The 20427-nt window shown below is 44.4% G+C and overlaps 1 protein-coding gene and 1 long non-coding RNA gene across 3 annotated transcripts in view; both read right to left on the reverse strand.

Annotated features, from left to right (window-relative positions):
• Positions 1 to 14257, reverse strand: part of LOC137641402 (G patch domain-containing protein 1-like) — a 121245-nt gene extending 106988 nt beyond the window's left edge. Inside the window, exon 1 of the mRNA XM_068373925.1 lies at positions 14115 to 14257. Coding sequence (XP_068230026.1) covers positions 14115 to 14175 — 61 coding nt within the window. The 5' untranslated portion in view covers positions 14176 to 14257. The remainder of the gene's footprint in view (positions 1 to 14114) is intronic.
• Positions 14258 to 15335: 1078 nt separating this feature from the next.
• Positions 15336 to 19192, reverse strand: LOC137640511 (uncharacterized). 2 transcript variants are annotated; one of them, XR_011044377.1, is made up of 3 exons: positions 18878 to 19192; positions 15854 to 15995; positions 15336 to 15579 (listed from the first exon to the last, which is right to left on the reverse strand). It is a non-coding gene; the product is annotated as an uncharacterized lncRNA (long non-coding RNA). The 2 variants fall into 2 exon arrangements; XR_011044376.1 differs by lacking the exon at positions 18878 to 19192 and adding an exon at positions 17517 to 17652.
• Positions 19193 to 20427: the final 1235 nt, after the last annotated feature.

The raw sequence follows: 20427 nt of genomic DNA on the forward strand, positions 1-20427 counted from the left end.
GGAAGTCCGGTTAAACATTGCCTGAAGCCACCGGAACTTGGATCGCCCCACATGGAACTTATCCTGAGGCGACCGTTCGGACTATAGACGGGTCAATGAGGAAAGGAGAACTAGGAAACGTTCCAAGGTAGGGCTGAAAGCTCTGCTTGACTGAGAACAGGTACTGCGACTCTCCTCAGTCTTGCCACAGTCAACCGAAAGGAAGGCTCGGAGGATGTGGTAACAGAATCTGGCGTCCCCAGGTGGTCACCCATCCAAGTACCGACGTTGCTTAACCTCGCTGGACGGACGAGAAGCGGGGTTTCCAACGTGGTAAGGCCGTTGACTCAATATCATGGCCAGATACTCCAGATGTTGAGGCAGAGGAAGAGAAGGCTCCAAGCAAAATACCATGAGCCCACACTCATGGTAAGCATCCGGAAGCTTGTCCGGCGCTGAAGAAGGTCGAACCCGAGCCTACCGGAGTTGACCAGCCCTCCAAACAGCAGAGGAGGTGGAAGCCTGCACCTGAGCGGCCAAGAGGAAGGCAGGGAGAGTTCTCTGGGGAAACAAACCTGCTATGCCACCGCGGGATAGCCACACTGCATCATAAGCAGGAATACTTGCAGTCTAGGCTGAATTCGACGAGCACCCTGGAAGATGGATGGAATGGAAACTGAAAGTACCCGTCCTTCCGATCCAGGGTTTAAGGAGTCCTGTCGCCTCGTTACCAGTCTGGTCGATTCTGCTGGTCTACGCTGGCCGAAGTTTGTTCGACAAACTTGATCAGGGCTGAGAGGTCGACCAAGGACATCCCCTCTCAGATCCTTTCTTACAAGAAAGGATCGACTGAGGAGGCCGGGGGTGAAGCCGTCGATGATCCTAAGGAAGACCTTCGCCTAAGGTATGGATCATTCTGCCCAACCGGGCAACTCTGCTGACGCTATGGCATAGAGGTTCAGAGACACTGAATTCGCTGACAGAGACGGCAGGCGCGATATCCTTGGCTGATCACAGAGATTGTGCGGGAATGGGCATCGGGAAGCTGTCATTCGGATGAGTAACCTTAAGCATCCTCCCAGAGAAAAACCTGCAATCCTAGAGTTCATGAACTCCTTTTAGGACTATGCCCCCCCGGGGGAGTCTCCCGTGCCATCTGTTCCTGACAGGAGGAAACTGCAATTGGACACCTTGTCCCAGTTGTCGTAGCCGATAACTTAGGCCGACGTGATTGAAAGAAAAGGGCACTGGAGCCCTGCAGAGTCTGGAAGAAAGCGCCTTGGAGGAGTGAAAACGGAAGTCGATTTCCTTCGCACAGCCGCTGTCTAAGTCTCTGTCCTTGGGCACAAACAAACTCTTCTCAAGGATGGAAGGGTGTCTGAGGTCGTCGACCTCCACAGATGAGACAACCCGAAGGAAGCCCTCAGTCAGCGCGTCCAGATGGTACAACATCGAGCTTGTCCGCAAGTTAGATACTTAACGACGAAAGGCCAAGGTGCCTGAGCTCGAGAGGAGGAAAGTACCCATGCTCTTCCTGTAGCTTCCTTGAACCCAACCTCGGGCCGTAACCGAGGAGGGAAAGAACCTGGTAAGCTCCCAGAGGAAGGGGTAAGCAGTCACCCCTTGTCCGATGGAGAAATCTCGAACGGAAAGCCCCCCCGCCAAAAATCCTTCCAGGGAATGACGGGGAAGGGCTAACCAGGTTCAGGAAAGAGGAGTGTTGCTCAGATCTCCCTTAAGTTTCTCCTATTCTTGCAAGTGCCATGCTCTGCGTTTACGGGGTGAGGCCGTGTTCTGGAAATACGCTCCAGAACAACTCGCCAGGCTGGCCATGCTGCGAAAACCCCATTGGGTATCGTGGTCGCAATCGCCCTGGAGCTCGCGCTACGGTAATTCAAAGATTTTCGCGTGGGCGAACGTGGAAGCGCCCATGCGCGGTAACGCAAACGAAGGTGAGCGAAGGAGCGCAGAAGGAGGGCGAGCGTGGTAGGAAGGGCGAGAGCTGGTGGTCGGCGAGCGATAACCCATAAACGAGCAATGGATACTGCAAGAAATAAGCCGACGTTTGTGCGAAGAAACACTGTAGGTTCGCGCGACGGAACACCATCCGTCCGCGTGATGGAAAACCGTTGGTTCGCGCGTGGGCGAACATTGGAGAGCATGGGCGCGGACGCGCATGAGCGTAGACGTGCAGGCGAATGGTCGCGCGGGCGCACAGGCAAGCGGTCGCGCGGGCGAGCGGGCGGTCGCGCGGGGCGCGCAGGCGAGCGGGCGGGCGCGCGGGCGCGCAGGCGAGCGGGCGGGCGGTCGCGCGGGCGAGCGGTCGCGCGGGCGAGCGGTCGCGCGGGCGAGCGGTCGCGCGGGCGCGCAGGCGAGCGGTCGCGCGGGCGCGCAGGCGAGCGGTCGCGCGGGCGCGCAGGCGAGCGGTCGCGCGGGCGCGCAGGCGAGCGGTTGTGAGGGTGGGGAGGTGGATGAGCGCGTCTCCGAGGCGGCGAACGCAAGCGTTAGCGCGATGGCGAGGAAACGCGCTGCCGCGTGGGCGAGGAAGACCGCTAGCGATATGGATCAACAAGCAATCGGTGGTGAGCTGGTGAGCGCTAACGCGCAGGTTGGCGATGGCGCGTTGTGTTATGCCGACGCGATGGTCGAGCAGCATGCGCAGGTGAGCGATCGTGCGTTGGCGAGCAATATGCGAAGGTGAGCGATCGCGAGCAGCATGTGCAGGAGGGCGATCGCGCGATGGTGATCAGCATGCGCAGATGGGCGGTCGCGCGATGGCGAGCAGCCTCTGCAGGTGGGCGATCGCAAGATGGCTATCAGCATGCGCAGGGTCGCGCGATGGCGATCAGCATCCGCAGGTGTGCGGTCGCGCGATGGCGATCAGCATCCGCAGTTGAGGGTCGCGCGATGGCGATCAGCATCCGCAGTTGAGGGTCGCGCGATGGCGATCAGCATCCGCAGTTGAGGGTCGCGCGATGGCGATCAGCATCCGCAGTTGAGGGTCGCGCGATGGCGATCAGCATCCGCAGTTGAGGGTCGCGCGATGGCGATCAGCATCCGCAGTTGAGGGTCGCGCGATGGCGATCAGCATCCGCAGTTGAGGGTCGCGCGATGGCGATCAGCATGCCCAGGTGAGCTAGTAGCTGGCGAACCATGTTCCTTCAGAAGAGTTGGAGAACGTTGGCGTGCCGGCTGTAACACACGCGGGCGATCCGGAGATCGCCGAGAGACAGGTGATCGCTGGCGAGCTGATGATCGCTGGCGAGCTGATGATCGCTGGCGAGCTGATGATCGCTGATGAGCAGAAGGCTACGCGTGGAAGCTTGCGTAGAAGAAGAGTCCTTGACCCCGACCTGAACCGAAGTTCTAGATCGCGAGGGGGAACATGGGCGCGTAACAGGAACCAACAGGAACAGCAGGGATGATCATCATGAAAGCGCTGACGAACAGGAGAGCGCTGATGAGCAGAAGAGCGCCTGTGCGTTAACACTGAGCAGGAGCAGGAGAGAACACAGCAGAAGGGCGCGCAGGGAAAACCTGACACGCAAGGGAAGAACCCCCGTGGGAGGCAACCCTTTGCCCCGAAGGGATCGTTGTCCGCCGGGAGACTGATGTCCGTCGGAAGACCGCTGTCCGTCGGGAAGACCGTTGTCCGTCGGGAAGACCGTTGCCCGTCGGAAGACGAGATCAGACTGCTGTCCATTTGCACCAAGGCGGAAGATCGAGAAAAAGGAGTTGTAGGCTGCAAACGGAGATTCAAAAAGGCGCCGCAAGCACCCTTATAGGGAGATGAGAGGCCCTTACGACGAGGCGGACGGTGGGCCTTACGGCGAGGGAGGCCAACAGCAACAGAAGAAACCTCCGAAGAGGAGTCTCTATGAGTGTACTCTCTCGCGAACGAAAGAGAAACACTTCGTAGAAGAGACAGGTCAGCAGTGACCTAAAAGGAGCAATCCTCCGAAGAGGAGCTCCTGCAGTAGCCCAGCCCCTTGAGCGAAACTGCAGGTGTGACCGCTCAGCACCAAGAGCATAGTCGCACGAAAAAAAGGCAAGAGGAGAGCCCTCCATAAGGGGAAAAACTCAAGCCTGGACAGGAAAAACTTCCCTCGGAAGGAAAGTTACCTGGCCAAGGAGGCAAGCCTCCTGAGAGTTCTAAAATGAACTGGAGAGCTGTCCGTCGTCACGGGAGTACTTCCAGTAGAAGGAGACACGCCCCTGACGAAAACACAAGGGGGGAGGCAGCAACAGCCGAATCCCCAGGACTCAACAAGACAGCTCACACCGTTGCCATATTACAGAAACTAACTAGATCGGTAACTGTAAAAAAATAAAACAAAAAAAAACATTAGTACACATTCATTCCCCCGGGAAGGCTCCGAAGACGAATCCCGAGGGAAAGGAAACAAGAATTACACAACAGGCACGTGCCCTCACAACCACTTACACTCACGGAAGGAGAGCTGTAACCAAAACAGAATTATAACAATTATAATTATGTAACTATGTAATTATGTAATTTAAAAATGAATGAACACTAAAGAAAGAACGAAAACCCCGAAAGGAATCGTTCACAAAGCTGAAAAATCAACAAATACAATTAGGTTCATAAACTAATTGAGACAAACGTACGGCGTACCAACCCCCCCACACGGAAAGGAAGCTACAAGGGCGTAGTAACACGTAGTAAAAGGGTGAACGACCTCAAGAGAGAGAGAGAGAGAGAGAAAGACATAAGTCAAACTCGATCGCCACCCATAACGCCGTGGCGGCCAACTGCCGAGAACACCACGTAGATAAGTACACTACACACACAAATCTGAAAAGGAAACTTACTGATTTCTATACTCAAATATGTATACAAACATGAAAACATGTTTACATATATATTGAGTAAATGAAAAGTAAGCGATTAAGTAAAGACAAAACAAACAATGGCTGCCAAGAGAGGACCAAGACAGAGACGTCTGTCACAGTCCGAGCCAAAAGTGAAAGTGAAGCAGTTCACCGGTGTGTGAGGGGGGAGGGGTAGCTAGCTACCACTCCCCTACCCCCCCGCTAACTAGCGCGGGGGTAATACACCCTCGTTAAATTCTAATGGCTCGCCATTTCAGCTGCGCTAAAAGGTAAACCCTGTGTAAATAGCGTGGTTTGTATTTCGGTTACGGAACAAAAATATTTTTATAGCATTTTTTTGCAAGGACGTACCGGTACGTCCATGGGGGTAAAGGGATGAGTTTTGTGAAACGTACCAGTACGTCCTTTGGGGGTAAAAGGGTTAAGTTACACTATAAAGTAAAAGTTAGAAGAAGTTGGACAGCATGATGGATGAGGAAGTGGGAACAGCGGTAAAGTATAGAACAAGGATATACAGCAAGCAAAGTTAGGACCTGAAGGAAGGCTGCACTTACCCTCAAGTACTGCCTACAAGACACCATATGAGGTGTACTGATGACTCTAGCTCAACAGGATAAGTGTATACAAAGTACCGAGTAGTCTTAGCGGACAAAACCTTTTTGTTCAGGTAAGATGCTACACCCTAGTCTAGGTTAAGTTAGGATGGAAGGTAAGTATCCAATAACTGGCATGGTTACATTAGGGATCCATGCTGAAATCATTTTACCATGATTTTTTTTTTCTCTGTCATTTTCATCTGCTTCTCTTGTTTACACAAAACTGTATAAGCTATTTTATTATGTTTTTTTTTTCTTTTTATGACAAGCACTATTTCAGATTATAAACTAAAAAAAATTTAATTTTCAACTAGTCACCCCAATCAAATCATTGCTTTTAAAATTTTACTGCAATTTGATATCAGAATTCAGCATGGCTGTATCAGAATTCACCAATAAACATGACTCCCCAACAGAATTAACAATAGAAGAAAATAATTTAACTGCCACTGGTACAAGAAAAATGCTGTTTCTTAGCAAGGTTCCTCTTAATTTGATGGATATATGATTATGAAATATGTTATTTTTATTAATAAAATAAATTTTTGAATATACTTACCCGATAATCATGTAGCTGTCAACTCCGTTGCCCGACAGAATTCTATGGAGGGATACGCCAGCTATCACAATACTAGAAGGGGGTGTAATTACCAGCGCCACCTGTGGCCAGGTACTCAAGTACTTCTTGTTGACACCTCCTCAATTATTCCTCGGTCCACTGGTTCTCTATGGGGAGGAAGGGAGGGTCGATTAAATCATGATTATCGGGTAAGTATATTCAAAAATTTATTTTATTAATAAAAATAACATTTTTCAATATTAAACTTACCCGATAATCATGTAGCTGATTCACACCCAGGGGGGTGGGTGAAAAACCAGTGTACAAGACTAAAGGATAGCTAAGTATCCCGTATTTCATATAATCAGTTATCCACAATAACAATGAAATAATAAGTACCTGGTAAGGAAGTCGACTTGAACCGTTACTCTGCCTTTAATAAGATCGTCTTCCTTACTGAGCGCAGCGTTCCTCTTGGGAGGCTGAATCAACTCAAAGGTGCTAAAGTATACAGGGCTGCAACCCATACTAAAGGACCTCATCACAACCTTTAACCTTGGCGCTTCTCAAGAAAGAATTGACCACCCGCCAAATCAACAAGGATGTGGAAGGCTTCTTAGCCGACCGTACAACCCATAAAAAGTATTCAAGAGAAAGGTTAAAAAGTTATGGGATTATGGGAATGTAGTGGCTGAGCCCTCGCCTACTACTGCATTCGTTGCTACGAATGGACCCAGGGTGTAGCAGTACTCGTAAAGAGACTGGACATCTTTGAGATAGAATGATGCGAACACTGACTTGCTTCTCCAATAGGTTGCATCCATAACACTCTGCAGAGAACGGTTCTGTTTGAAGGCCACTGAAGTAGCCAAAGCTCTCACTTCATGTGTCCTTACCTTCAGCAAAGCAAGGTCTTCTTCCTTCAGATGAGAATTTGCTTCTCTAATCAGAAGCCTGATGTAGTAAGAAACTGAGTTCTTAGACATTGGTAGAGAAGGCTTCTTGATAGCACACCATAAGGCTTCTGATTGTCCTCGTAATGGTTTTGACCTTCTTAGATAGTACTTAAGAGCTCTAACTGGGCAAAGTACTCTCTCCAGTTCGTTCCCCACCATGTTGGACAGGCTTGGGATCTCGAACGACTTAGGCCAAGGACGGGAAGGAAGCTCGTTTTTAGCCAAAAAACCGAGCTGCAAGGAACATGTAGCCGTTTCAGATGTGAAACCTATGTTCCTGCTGAAGGCGTGGATCTCACTTACTCTTTTACCTGTTGCTAAGCACACGAGGAAAAGAGTTTTTAATGTGAGGTCCTTAAAAGAGGCTGATTGGAGCGGTTCAAATCCTGATGACATTAGGAACCTTAGGACCACGTCTAGATTCCAGCCTGGAGTGGACAACCGACGTTCCTTTGAGGTCTCAAAAGACCTAAGGAGGTCCTGTAGATCTTTGTTGGAGGAAAGATCCAAGCCTCTGTGGCGGAAAACCGCTGCCAACATACTTCTGTAACCCTTGATCGTAGGAGCTGATAGGGATCTTACGTTCCTTAGATGTAACAGGAAGTCAGCAATCTGGGTTACAGTGGTACTGGTTGAGGAAACTGCATTGGCCTTGCACCAGCTTCGGAAGACTTCCCATTAAGACTGATAGACTCTGAGAGTGGATGTCGTCCTTGCTCTGGCAATCGCTCTGGCTGCCTCCTTCGAAAAGCCTCTAGCTCTTGAGAGTCTTTCGATAGTCTGAAGGCAGTCAGACGAAGAGCGTGGAGGTTTGGGTGTACCTTCTTTACGTGAGGTTGACGCAGAAGGTCCACTCTAGGAGGAAGAGTCCTGGGAACGTCGACCAGCCATTGCAGTACCTCGGTGAACCATTCTCTCGCGGGCCAGAGGGGAGCAACCAACGTCAGCCGTGTCCCTTTGTGAGAGGCGAACTTCTGAAGTACCCTGTTGACAATCTTGAACGGCGGGAATGCATACAGGTCGAGATGGGACCAATCCAGCAGAAAGGCATCCACGCGAACTGCTGCTGGGTCTGGAATCGGAGAACAATACAAGAGGAGCCTCTTGGTCATCGAGGTAGCGAATAGATCTATGGTTGGCTGACCCCACAGGGCCCAAAGTCTGCTGCAAACATTCTTGTGAAGGGTCCACTCTGTGGGGAAGACCTGACCCTTCCGGCTGAGGCGATCTGCCATGACATTCATATCGCCCTGAATGAGCCTCGTTACCAGCGTGAGCTTTCGATCTTTTGACCAAATGAGGAGGTCCCTTGCGATCTCGAACAACTTCCTCGAATGAGTCCCTCCCTGCTTGGAGATGTAAGCCAAGGCTGTGGTGTAGTCGGAGTTCACCTCCACCACCTTGTTAAGCTGGAGGGACTTGAAGTTTATCAAGGCCAGATGAACTGCCAACAACTCCTTGCAATAGATGTGAAGTGTCCTTTGCTCCTGATTCCATGTTCCCGAGCATTCCTGTCCGTCCAGTGTCGCACCCCAGCCCGTGTCCGATGCGTCCGAGAAGAGACGGTGGTCGGGGGTCTGAACAGCCAATGGTAGACCTTCCTTGAGAAGAATGCTGTTCTTCCACCACGTTAGAGTAGACCTCATCTCTTCGGAAACAGGAACTGAGCCCGTCTCTAGCGTCATGTCCTTTATCCAGTGAGCAGCTAGATGATACTGAAGGGGGCGGAGGTGGAGTCTCCCTAACTCGATGAACAGGGCCAGCGATGAAAGTGTCCCTGTTAGACTCATCCACTGCCTGACTAAGCATCGGTTCCTTCTCAGCATGCTCTGGATGCATTCTAGGGCTTGGAAGATCCTTGGAGCCGACGGACAAGTCCGAAAAGCTCGACTCTGAAGATCCATACCCAAGGAGACAATGGTCTGGGATGGAACGAGCTGAGACTCCTCAAAATTGACCAGGAGGCCCAGTTCCTTGGTCAGATCCATAGTCCATTTGAAAATCTCCAGACAGCGACGACTTGTGGGAGCTCTTAAAAGCCAGTCGTCTGACGGAGCCGGACACAAGATCATGATACTGCTGCACAGTCTGTAAACTGTCAATCATGGGCAAGCGAGGAAGTACAGTGACAACCCGAATCTGTCTAGACTGTCTGGGTCGTACAGACAACTCCTTAACGGGTTGCTGAGGTTGCCGCACTGCGTCACAACAAGTCCCTTCTGTTGGTTGTTGAACGTCTTCCCCGTGACACATTGACTCCGTAAACAAAAAATCCTCTAACAAGGACTAAGCTTGGACTGCATGTCATGCAACACAGCTCAAGGTCTATGGGAGCAGGTGTGGTAACAGACGGGATTAGCGGCTGAAGTGGAACCATTACCTTCCCTGTAAGCATGTTATGCTTAAATAAAAGTCCATAAGAGGTTATGCAGCTAAAGGCTCCCTCCAAATGACAGAGTCCTCAAGGGAATATCAGAAGGAGGGAGAAAAGAACTTTCTCATCTACAGGGACCTTATCCTAGAAAAGCTAAGTTCTCTGAGTGAGGGTTCACTGGTGCAAAAGCAGCAGACTAGAAGGCAACGTTATGAAACTGCTTGACAGTCTAGTGAGTTGGCAACAACCCAAGATGTGTTGAGAAGCATGCGGTAAGGTATGCAGAGCATGATGTATGCAGAGTATGCTGTATGCAGAGCATGCTGTATGTAGAGCATGTTGTATGCAGAGCATGCTGAATGCAGAGCATGCTGTATGCAGAGCATGTTGTATGCAGAGCATGCTGAATGCAGAGCATGCTGAATGCTGAGCATGTAGTAAGCAGAGCCTGCTGTAAGCAGAGCCTGCTGTAAGGAAAGCAGAGCGTGTGCATGGCGTTTAACATTTCTCAGAAATTCCATGACCAGTGCTAGAGTGCTTTATGCATGTTTGCATGGGGTTTAAACCATGGTATGAAAATGGAGGTAAGGTATGCTGAACAGCAGAGTCAGAACGAGCTGGAACAACAATAGTTGTGGTTTCCTCTTCAAGACTCCGATGAGGGAACACCTGAGGCTCAGTCTGCAAAGGCTGAATAAAAGACAAGCAGAAGGAAGGCGCATGGGTGGAGGAGGCTGACTCCTAGCATGAGTGGTTGAACCCAAGGGTTGCGCTTGCTGAGCGGTTGGCGGAAGCGGAGTAGCAAGTTCCAGTTCCTGTGGTGTGAGCGGAGCGCGATGAGGAAGAGGCTGCGCAGAACAAGGTAAATGTCTCGCAAGCTGAGGCTCCTGAGGCGCAAGGCTAAGGTGTTGTGGTGCTTGCCTTGTGGAGGGTTGAGCTCGCTGCAGCAAGAGCTGAGGAGACTGACTCATGGACGGGAGAGGTTGTTGTACCTCAACCGAGTGTTGCATCACTGGTGGAGCAGCAAGTGGAGGCGGAGGAAGAGAGGTATAATCCTCCTGATCCCAATGTAAAGGTTGCCTTAAGGAAGGCGGAGGCTGAACACCACAGGGAACAGCAAACTCAGCACGTGGCTCAACATCGTACGCCTGGCAGGTGGAACTGCTGGCAGGTGGTACTGCGATCAGGCGGAGCGAGTGTAGGTGGAGGGAGTGTAGGCGGAGGCGGAGGAGCAACACTCTCAGCCCGACACTCACGCATCAAGTCCGAAAGCTGTGCTTGCATGGACTGTAGTAGAGTCCACAACATCGTACGCCTGGCAGATGGTACTGTGATCAGGCGGAGCGAGTGTAGGTGGAGGGAGTGTAGGCGGAGGCGGAGGAGCAACACTCTCAGCCCGACACTCACGCATCAAGTCCGAAAGCTGTGCTTGCATGGACTGTAGTAGAGTTCACAACATCGTACGCCTGGCAGGAGGTACTGTGATCAGGCGGAGCGATCATAGGCGGGGGGGAGTGTAGGCGGAGGCGGAGGCGCAACACTCTCAGCCCGACACTCACGCATCAAGACCGAAAGTTGTGACTGTATGGACTGCAGTAGAGTTAACTTGGGGTCGGCAGACACTAAGTTCTGCTGAGGTAAAGCCTTAACAGCAGAGATCTGTTGTGGCAGAACCTTACTCCTCTTAGGCGGAGTGTAATCAACTAATGACTGAGGAGAGTCAGAGCTAACCCAATGACTGCATTCGGGTTGTGAACTTTAACTTCGTACGTCTGGCATAGGTCTGGACTTAACGTTTAAGAGGTCTTGAGACCTGAGACCAGCGTTACTCTGCCTTTATTTTCTCCCCTAATCTCTTCTGCAGACGAGCAAAATAAGGGCTCAATCGTCTGCGGGTGGGAGTGACGGTCTCGGTAAGACACGCCCACAACCACCGAGAATACTTCTGTGCGCCGATCAAGGCCTGCTGAACCCTTATGCCCTTCGACATTGCTTCTCCCCTGGGCTTGGGAGCTTGCAAGAGGTCCCGGACTGGGAGGACGACTGGCGCGCACAAAAGTACCCTCACGCACTAATCACTTATCACTTTGATTTCTGTTTGCACTTATTTCACTGAACTCGAAACTTTAAGTGGTTTGTACCTGAAATACGCAATTCTATCCTTTCTCAAAGTTAGTAATTGCGAAAACAGAATTACAATGTAACAGAAAAATCTAATGAAAGATAATTCAGTGGTTGGAAAGAGACTAAACACTAGATCACTCTAGAAACGTTTAGTTTCTTCCCCTAAAGAGACTAGGGAGAAGAGCAAAAACGATAACGACGTTACTCGTACGCCTGGCAGGCTTGAATGAAACGTTTATCCTCTTTCTCCCTCCGTCTCTATCTCTCTCTCTCTCTCTCTCTCTTGACTTAGAACCTGAGAGAAGAGCCCAATCATATATATCGTTAAAACATATTATTGTTAAAGGAAAAAACTGAAAAGTTCCTTTATTAGGATCAAAACCATTAAGTTAAGAAAGAAAGAACAAAACGCTAGACACGGTTACTCTTACTGCAACGTGAAACCGTGAACATTCTTTCTCTATCGTAACGATAGAGTGCAAGTTGAACGTTCTGAACGTCAACAACTGCAGAGACAAAACAAAACGTTAGTTCAACTTTGAAAACAGTACGAGACTGTCAAAGAAAATCTTTCAAACTCTGTGGTGGAAATAGCATAATATGTTAACAGGTAAAACCGAAATGACGGGCTCAAAGTTTATTAACTTCGGTAAAAGACCGCCTACTATTAGGAAGGTCGAATATAAACAAATATAAAAATTAATTTTAATGAGTTTATAATAAAAGGAAGTTAATCGAAGAGGCCTATAAGAGGCGGAGAGATATAAAATAAATCTATAACTTTTGTTAAGCAAAATTAAGAAAGAGAGTCTATACTCTCTTAGACACCAACACTTCCGTCTAAGGGAAGGGTCGGCCATTGAAAGGTGAACGAGAGTTCATACTCTCTCGTCACCATAATTAATCAAATAAATTCCAAAAGCTAACTAAGCTAATATAGAAGTTTCCAGTAAAGCGACAGCCGAAATCAAAGAGAAATACTTCACCAAAGTCGTGAAAATACTCCAAGAACATAAGCGTATCCCAGAACGTCTTGCCGGAAGCACGACAGAGGAATAATTGAGGAGGTGTCAACAAGAAGTACTTGAGTACCTGGCCACAGGTGGCGCTGGTAATTACACCCCCTTCTAGTATTGTGATAGCTGGCGTATCCCTCCATAGAATTCTGTCGGGCAACGGAGTTGACAGCTACATGATTATCGGGTAAGTTTAATATTGAAAAATTATTAGTTATTAGACATCCAAAAGACCGAAGACATTAACGCTTTCAAGAAGAAACTGAACACTTTCTTGTTTTCCGAGTGCTTCGATAATGTGGATTTGACAATTAACACGGAATATGCTGTGTGATACCGGTACAGGTACTCTAAATACCTAAGAATGTATACTAAATACAGATCTTGTGGGTTTTGTAGGGCACAGGATTCTTCTGTGTGATAGGATCAGGAAAACAGCCCTTAAAGTAAAGTATTTGAAACTTGAGCAGACTGAAAATATCAAAACCTCAAAGTAAGGAGGCACTAGTTTCATAACCAAAACCAGGCCACGCCCCATATATAACTGTTGAGCGTAAGCTAGTGTTTCCAGTGGAAAACACAAAAAACAAATGGGGTATATGTATGATAGCGGCCACCTGTATGTATGTTACGGGCGATTAAGAATACGGCAATGTAAGGGGGGGTCGCAGGGGAATATTAACCCCCATGCTAATTAAGTAGGTAAGAATATGTCTTTTAGGTTAGGTTAGGGAGGAAGTTTAGATTAGATGGTGTTCTTGTGTGAATAACTGGCCGCTGATATACAAAGGCTCCAAAATGAATAATTTGCCAACAAATGAAACTACCAATGAAAGTAGTAAATGCATCGTATACAAGAAGAGAAGTTGGATAGAAATATAATCTGCAGCTATTTATGGAAATTCGCTACCATTAAGGCTACTATTGGCATTGATTCTCAACCTGTCTACAGCAGCCTTCATAATCAATTACAAATTTATTTTGTCTAAGGCTGTTCAGTCTATATCGGAGTGGATAGACGGTTGTATGACACTTGAACCCAAAGCCCTGGCGGAGGCATTGTATATCAGGGGCCAGTTCCTTCAACATGCATGGTAAATGAACACCACCTAAAATAAACTTCCCGGAGCCTTTGTATGTTAGCGGCCAGTTCCTCCTTCAGTGTGCATAAAATATGGACACCAACTAACCTAAACTCTCCTACCTAACCTGACCTACAAGCCATGTTCTTGCCTACTAACCTAAAGGGGTGGCTAACGGGCCCCTGCGACCACCTTTACGTTGGCGTACTGTATTCTTAGTCAGCCATCGTCATACATACAGATAGCCGCTATCATATATACACCCCAACTTTCCAACCCTAACATAACCTGTGAGCCGTGATATTACCTAATTACCTAATGGGGGGTAACGGCCCCTACCAACCCCCTAAACTGCCGTATTCTTAGTCAACCGTCATTGTACATCCAAGCGGCTGCTATCATACATACACCCCTACCTGGCACTGTGACCTAGATGGCCATTTATTGCCATATGCCCAAAATATATTGAACTATTCTAAAACCAGGAACTAAACCTGAACCTTAATTGTTCAGCCTTTACTAATTTAGCCTTATTCTAAAGGGACGAGCTGTATTTCAAGTCTCAATATATCACCTTCATCTAGTTCTTCCAGGGGCGTTCCATAATAACACAGGTCATCGTCACTGTCGTCCATGACAAGGAATTATCTTGAAAATTAATTGGAGAGAGTAAAACTTCAAAACGTATTGTTTACATTTGTGCACATTATCCAATATGACATCAGGTTCAGGTTCAGGTTCCGGGGTGAGGCATAGCCTTTACAACGGCGCCTCTAACGCTTATCTTCTTGTACTGTTTTGTCTTTTCTTCCACATTATGTTTAATACTTCTTTTTTCTTTTCTATATTTGTTTCACTAAATAAAAATAATCCTACTATTTTCTTTGGGTCTTCCTCGTATGGTTGTTGTAGCTCAATTACTTTATTCCTTTCTTTTCTATATTCCTGGCAAAATAACAAAAAATGTATCAAATCTTCCTCCTCATTTTCACAAAAATTACAGTTTACATTCCCTCCATTGTGTCTATTTACAATATTTAGTTTTAACGTATTAGTTCTTGCTCTAAAAAATATCACTGAAGCAAATGTATTGTCATAAATTAACTCTTCTTTAAATGTTTCTTGAGCTCATGTTGCAAAAAAAAACAGCTTCCGTGTATTATCTTTTTTTAATAACTCCTTTCATTATATTTTAGATTTCTTTCAAGACATATATAATTAGACCATTTTAAAATGTTATTTAGAGTACACAAATACGTAAATTTTCAGCAAAAAAACAATAAATTAGGTCGTTTCAAGAAATGTTTCTCTTGGTGACTAGTTCATCTCCGATGACTTGAATCTTCTTCGTACAGTTTGTAATAAGATTACTGATCACGAAATTTTTTCTTGCATGCAAAACATGATTCATTCTCATGTCCTTGGGAAACATTTAATGTCTGCCCCAAGTACGTATATTCAATAAAAATCTCTAGAGGCTTGTCGATAACGCTTAATTGTTATATCTCTCTCTCTCTCTCGCCATTTTCATTGAACATTATCTTAGTTTTGGCGCATATTCATTTTCAGTTCTACATTTTGCAATTTCCTTCCATGATTTACTAAAAAGAACTATCTCATCTCTATCAGCTCTATCAGTTACAATCCTGTTTTTTTATCAATAGCTGCAAATATTTGTTTTATAATTACCTCTCCGCGCTCAAGCCAGGAGAAATAAAATCATGACTTCAATGCGTAGGAAATTTATTGTAGGATTGCTATTTGCAACAGTACATATATCAACTCTGATAAAAAAGAATCCAGGCAGGAATGTCTTATTTGGCGTTCTGCTCAGCCAGTGACCTCATTATGAGTAGGCCTATCGTGGCTGGTTTTGGTACCGGTTCAGAGGTCTCCAGGTAAACAAAAAAATGATAATCGTAGAAGGTTGGGAAAGTTACTTTCTCCTGTGTGGGGGATCAGAGAAAGGAACCACTGGCACTCTTCATACTGACGGCGACCCAGATTAAACCAGAAGAATGAACATGGGGTTATCGTTTCTGTAATAAAGAATGAATCCTCATAACTAAAGAATAGAAAAAAATTGCCTTACAGTTTTGCGTGAAATGTAATGTATGATAATGAACTCCAGTGTAATTCTCGGAAGCCTTTTAACACTCAAATTACTCTTCGATATAATAACAAAAGTTTCTGGCAATTGACATTTCCATCTTTTTTGATGATTACGATTACATTTGATTATTAAAAACTATTTTTTTTAATATTAGTATTCGAATGGAAATGCTTTTATTGGCTATTTACTTCCGAATTTACCTTAATTATCAAATCTTCGACCAGGTAAGAATATTTCTCCAACCAGAATTGATAGAGAGAGGACAATGCCACCGGCCAACAGATAAAACGATCCCTGGAGATGATCCATTGAAAGAGGCAGTAGATCTGATGTGAGCTTTTCCTGAAAGGGGGAATGAAAAATTAAGACGTGATTGTTATATCAAATATGATATGCTCTCTCTCTCTCTCTCTCTCTCTCTCTCTCTCTCTCTCTCTCTCTCTCTCTCTCTCTCTCTCTCTCTCTCTCTCTCTCTCTCTCTCTCTCTCTCATACTAATTTCTGAAGCTGAATTACATTCAGTTTTTCGATCAAGGACAAAATATAAACATGTTAAAAAAAAACTAATATAACAGATTATAAATAAACAATTATTCCAAAAGTTTCAAATGACCAAGAACAATAATGTCCTTGAGACAAGATTTTCCACATGAATAAGCAATGGGAAAGTCTTCTTTTTTTCGAAATGTCATCACCATTATCGTGATGATAATGATTATATGGTCAACTAAAGTGAAAGTGTTAGTTTATGGCCAGACTCCATCATTGGATGGGTTTTCAATTACTATTTTTGTTTAATTTAAATAAATATGTTCTTAAACATGTGTATTTTTTATCTGATGACTCTACTCAAACCCTATAGGATGGGGTGAAATTAATTTTTGTTATTAAAGCCTCTGTGGTGGTTGGTAGGTAACTTCTATGTGAAATGGATTGCGCCTAAAAAAATATAGTTTTAAAAGATCGTTTATTTTTGTTAAATGGGTAATTTTCCTTACATCTTAGAATTCGCATAAGCTATTCAATTAGAATAAACTGATTACTGCAGTACTGAAAAAACATGCAAACCTGTCAACTTATTCAATTGCAGCACTAAAAGAAAAAAAAAACATGTAAAGCTGTCAACCACGTATACACAGTCTTTGAAGTGTTGACTGCATAAACATATGTAATTTTTCTCTTTAGTCTTCCAGAAATACGCAATTAAAGTGAAATAAGAATATAAATGGGACTATATTGCAGGGGTATGCCTTCTTCAGAAAGAGTTAAAGATAGATTTTATATATTTTTGGGGCTATAACACCATGAAATATATCGTTTTGACAAAGGTCTTTTGTTTTACTACTGTCTGTAGGATATCCGTCAATACGCTATAATATATAATATTGTCTTTGACAACAGATTTGTTTTCTAGCAATACTCAAAACTTAAGTAACTAGCGCCATACAAAAAAGTTATGCATAAGGTTTTTTTCATGAAAGTTTCTTCAGTTAGGCCAAGGTCTATATATACCTGGACCGTGAGTTAGGCCTACCTACGGGCCAACCAAGGGAAAGGCCCGTGCCAACAACAAGTGTTGGCTTTAATACCCCAAGAAGAAGAAGAAGAAGTTAGGCCTACTACACTTTCGACGCTGACGAACTAAGTTGACTCAAACATGTACTTTCTCCTCATAAAAACTTCGCGGATATAAAACTTTCTCTTCTCCTGACGGTCAACAATAGGCCTATGGAGGCTTGGGAGTCAACATTTCCTTTTTTTATATATCAATACCTTCGTACAGGGTTAAAAGCTTACTGGAATGAGTCTATGCTGGTCCAAGATCAGCTAATCTATCTTTAATACCTTTGTATATGGCACTTACTTGAATGAGTCTATGCTGGTACAAGATCGGTTTATCATAAAAAAAAAATCCGTAGTTTCGATACCAACGCTACATGCTTAGAGTCTTTCTATGCCGTTGTCTGAATATTGTTCCCTCGTCTGTATGCTAGCAGCATTATTATTATTATTATTACTATCCAAGCTACAACCCTAGTTGGAAAAGCAAGATGCTATAAGCCCAAGGGCTCCAACAGGGAAAAATAGCCCAGTGAGGAAAGGAAATAAGGAAATAAATAAATGAAGAGAACAAATTAACAATAAATCATTCAAAAAACAGTAACAACGTCAAAACAGACATGTCATATATAAACTATTAACAACATCAAAAACAAATATGTCATAAATAAACTATAAAAGACTCATGTCCGCCTGGTCAACAAAAAAGCATTTGCTCCAACTTTGAACTTTTGAAGTTCTACTGATTCAACCACCCGATTAGGAAGATCATTCCTGTATCTTTAGCAGCTACGAATGATTGATGAAGCATGGCTGTTCTTATTATTATTATTATTATTATTATTATTATTATTATTATTATTACAAGCCAAGCTATAAACCTAGTTGGAAAATCAAGATGCTATAAGCCCAAGGGCTCCAATAGGGAAAAATAGCAAACCGAAGGAAACCAAACCAGGAAGTAAATAAACTACAAGAGAATTAATAAATAATCAAAATTAAATACTTTAAGGACAGTAACAGCATTAAATTAGATCCTTCATATAAGCTAGTATCATGACATTCATCTTTTGACTGTTTCCATAAGCTCTAAAGAATGTCCATATCACCGTTTGTAATTAACTTGACTTCTCGGGTTAGTGCATGCTACTCGTTTCCAATACCACCGGAATCCTAATTCACATATTAAGGTACCAAGATGTCATATAACTCAGTTTCATAGCCAATTATATATTGTTAATCTGAAGTTCATATGAAACTATATCCTATAGATTTGATTTGAGAACGAAGCCCTCAGAAGAATATTGGGAGTTAAATGGCAGAACAGGATTAAACAAGAAACTATAAGAGAGATTACTCAAGTGCCATTTGTGGCTGAGGTCATAGTGAGGGGTAGGTGGAGATGGAGATTAGTTCACCAAACTTTCAACTGGGCTCCAAAAGGCACTAGAAAAGTTGAAAGGCCCCAGCCCTACATGACCGAGGACTATGAGGCGTGAAGTGGGAGATGATGAATGGAGAAGTATTGATTTAAAAGCTCAAGATGGAGACTTGTGAAATCTAACCGAGGCTCTTTGCGTCAATAGGCCTAGGAGATGATAATGATGATGATGATGATATAATTTATATTTTCACATATTAAGAAAACAAGTTCTTGGTTCTTACTTGATCGAAAGTGACAATATGGCTGTCCATAGCATCGCGATACCACTTTTTCACGAGGCCAGCTTCGGTCATCCTTTGCATGGCTTGGGCGATCTTATAACTCCACGCCGAGTGCTTATGAACTAGGATGAACAGATAGCTGGGGTATAACTGTTCACTCAAGGTGTAAATGGTTGAACTTTGGCCAAAGACGTTGTAAAATACTTTCAGGAACGAATAGGAATCGATGTGAGCGTGAGTCCCGTTCAGAACCAGTTCCAAACAGGTCTCTTCGCCGTCGTATTCCAAAGCGAAATTTATCGGCACAAGATCCAACTTTCGGCCTAATGTAGAAAGGACTGGCTGCTTTGATACATTTAATGCGGTCGGTACTAATTCATCGTAATACAGCATGCATAATCTGAAATGAAGACATAGACCTACAGTCACATTGAGCAAAGCACAATTTCGTTCAAGACTAATTCTTAAGAAAAAAATAATCTCGTATGACGTATAGTATGATTGTAGTATTGCATAAACACCTATAAAATTTATATGATAGTTGCGGTTGCTTTTATTGTGAAATCATGCTCCTAAAATCATATGGTACCTTAAACACACACACACACACACACACATATATATATATATATATATATATATATATATATATATATATATATATATATATATATATATATATATATATATATATATATATATATATCCAAACACATTATATGTAAAGACTTTTTATACATGTGATTTTAGTACTAAAGATTACACATATTCATTAAGAAATTAAATGTGGATAAAATAAAAAAATTTGAGTTCTTTAGAAATCTAGAATGAGATTTATTATTATTATTAATTTTTTGATCCTTCAAGAAAGAATAATTAATAATTAATACCGCTATTAAATTTTGAGCTTTATTCAAATGCAGTGATTTAAATCTACTCTTATGTCATTCATATCAACATTAAAAAAAATCTACCAAAGACTCGATATACCATGCAAGGAGGAAGGACACTAGTGACTGGTACAAACACATGAACATACGCTACAGGGGGCTAGAGCGATGTCAGGCAGGGCAGCCGATCAGGAATACGGTCTACACCAAATGCCAAAGCAAGTCATTCAAAAGAAGGAAACCGTGCTTACCCCATACACAAATTGGAAAAAGCACTTTCATTGAAGAATAGATCTACTGTTTCTCAATTGCTCTCGATATTTTGAGGCAGAACTAAATTCCATTTTGATCACTGAGATTGAAGACAAACTGAATATACTTTTTGTCATCAGATGACGTGATAAACATTGCGATTTCAGTTTTCCAAATCATAGCATTCCTTTCCTTATGGGTACCTCCCATAGATATCGTACTATGTGTATAGCTTAAAGATACAATGTCGTGGACAATGTTGCCACATTTTTTTTTTTCAAATCTGCATATATACTGAAAAAATCTGTATATTGTAAAATTAATCTGTATAGGAAATCTGAGCAATTGGTAGGTTATATTTTAGCGTATGTTACTGGAAATAGCACGTAATTTGGGTTATATAACGGA

The sequence above is a fragment of the Palaemon carinicauda genome, chromosome 5, assembly GCF_036898095.1.
Source record: "Palaemon carinicauda isolate YSFRI2023 chromosome 5, ASM3689809v2, whole genome shotgun sequence".
NCBI classification, from domain to species: Eukaryota; Metazoa; Arthropoda; class Malacostraca; order Decapoda; family Palaemonidae; genus Palaemon; species Palaemon carinicauda.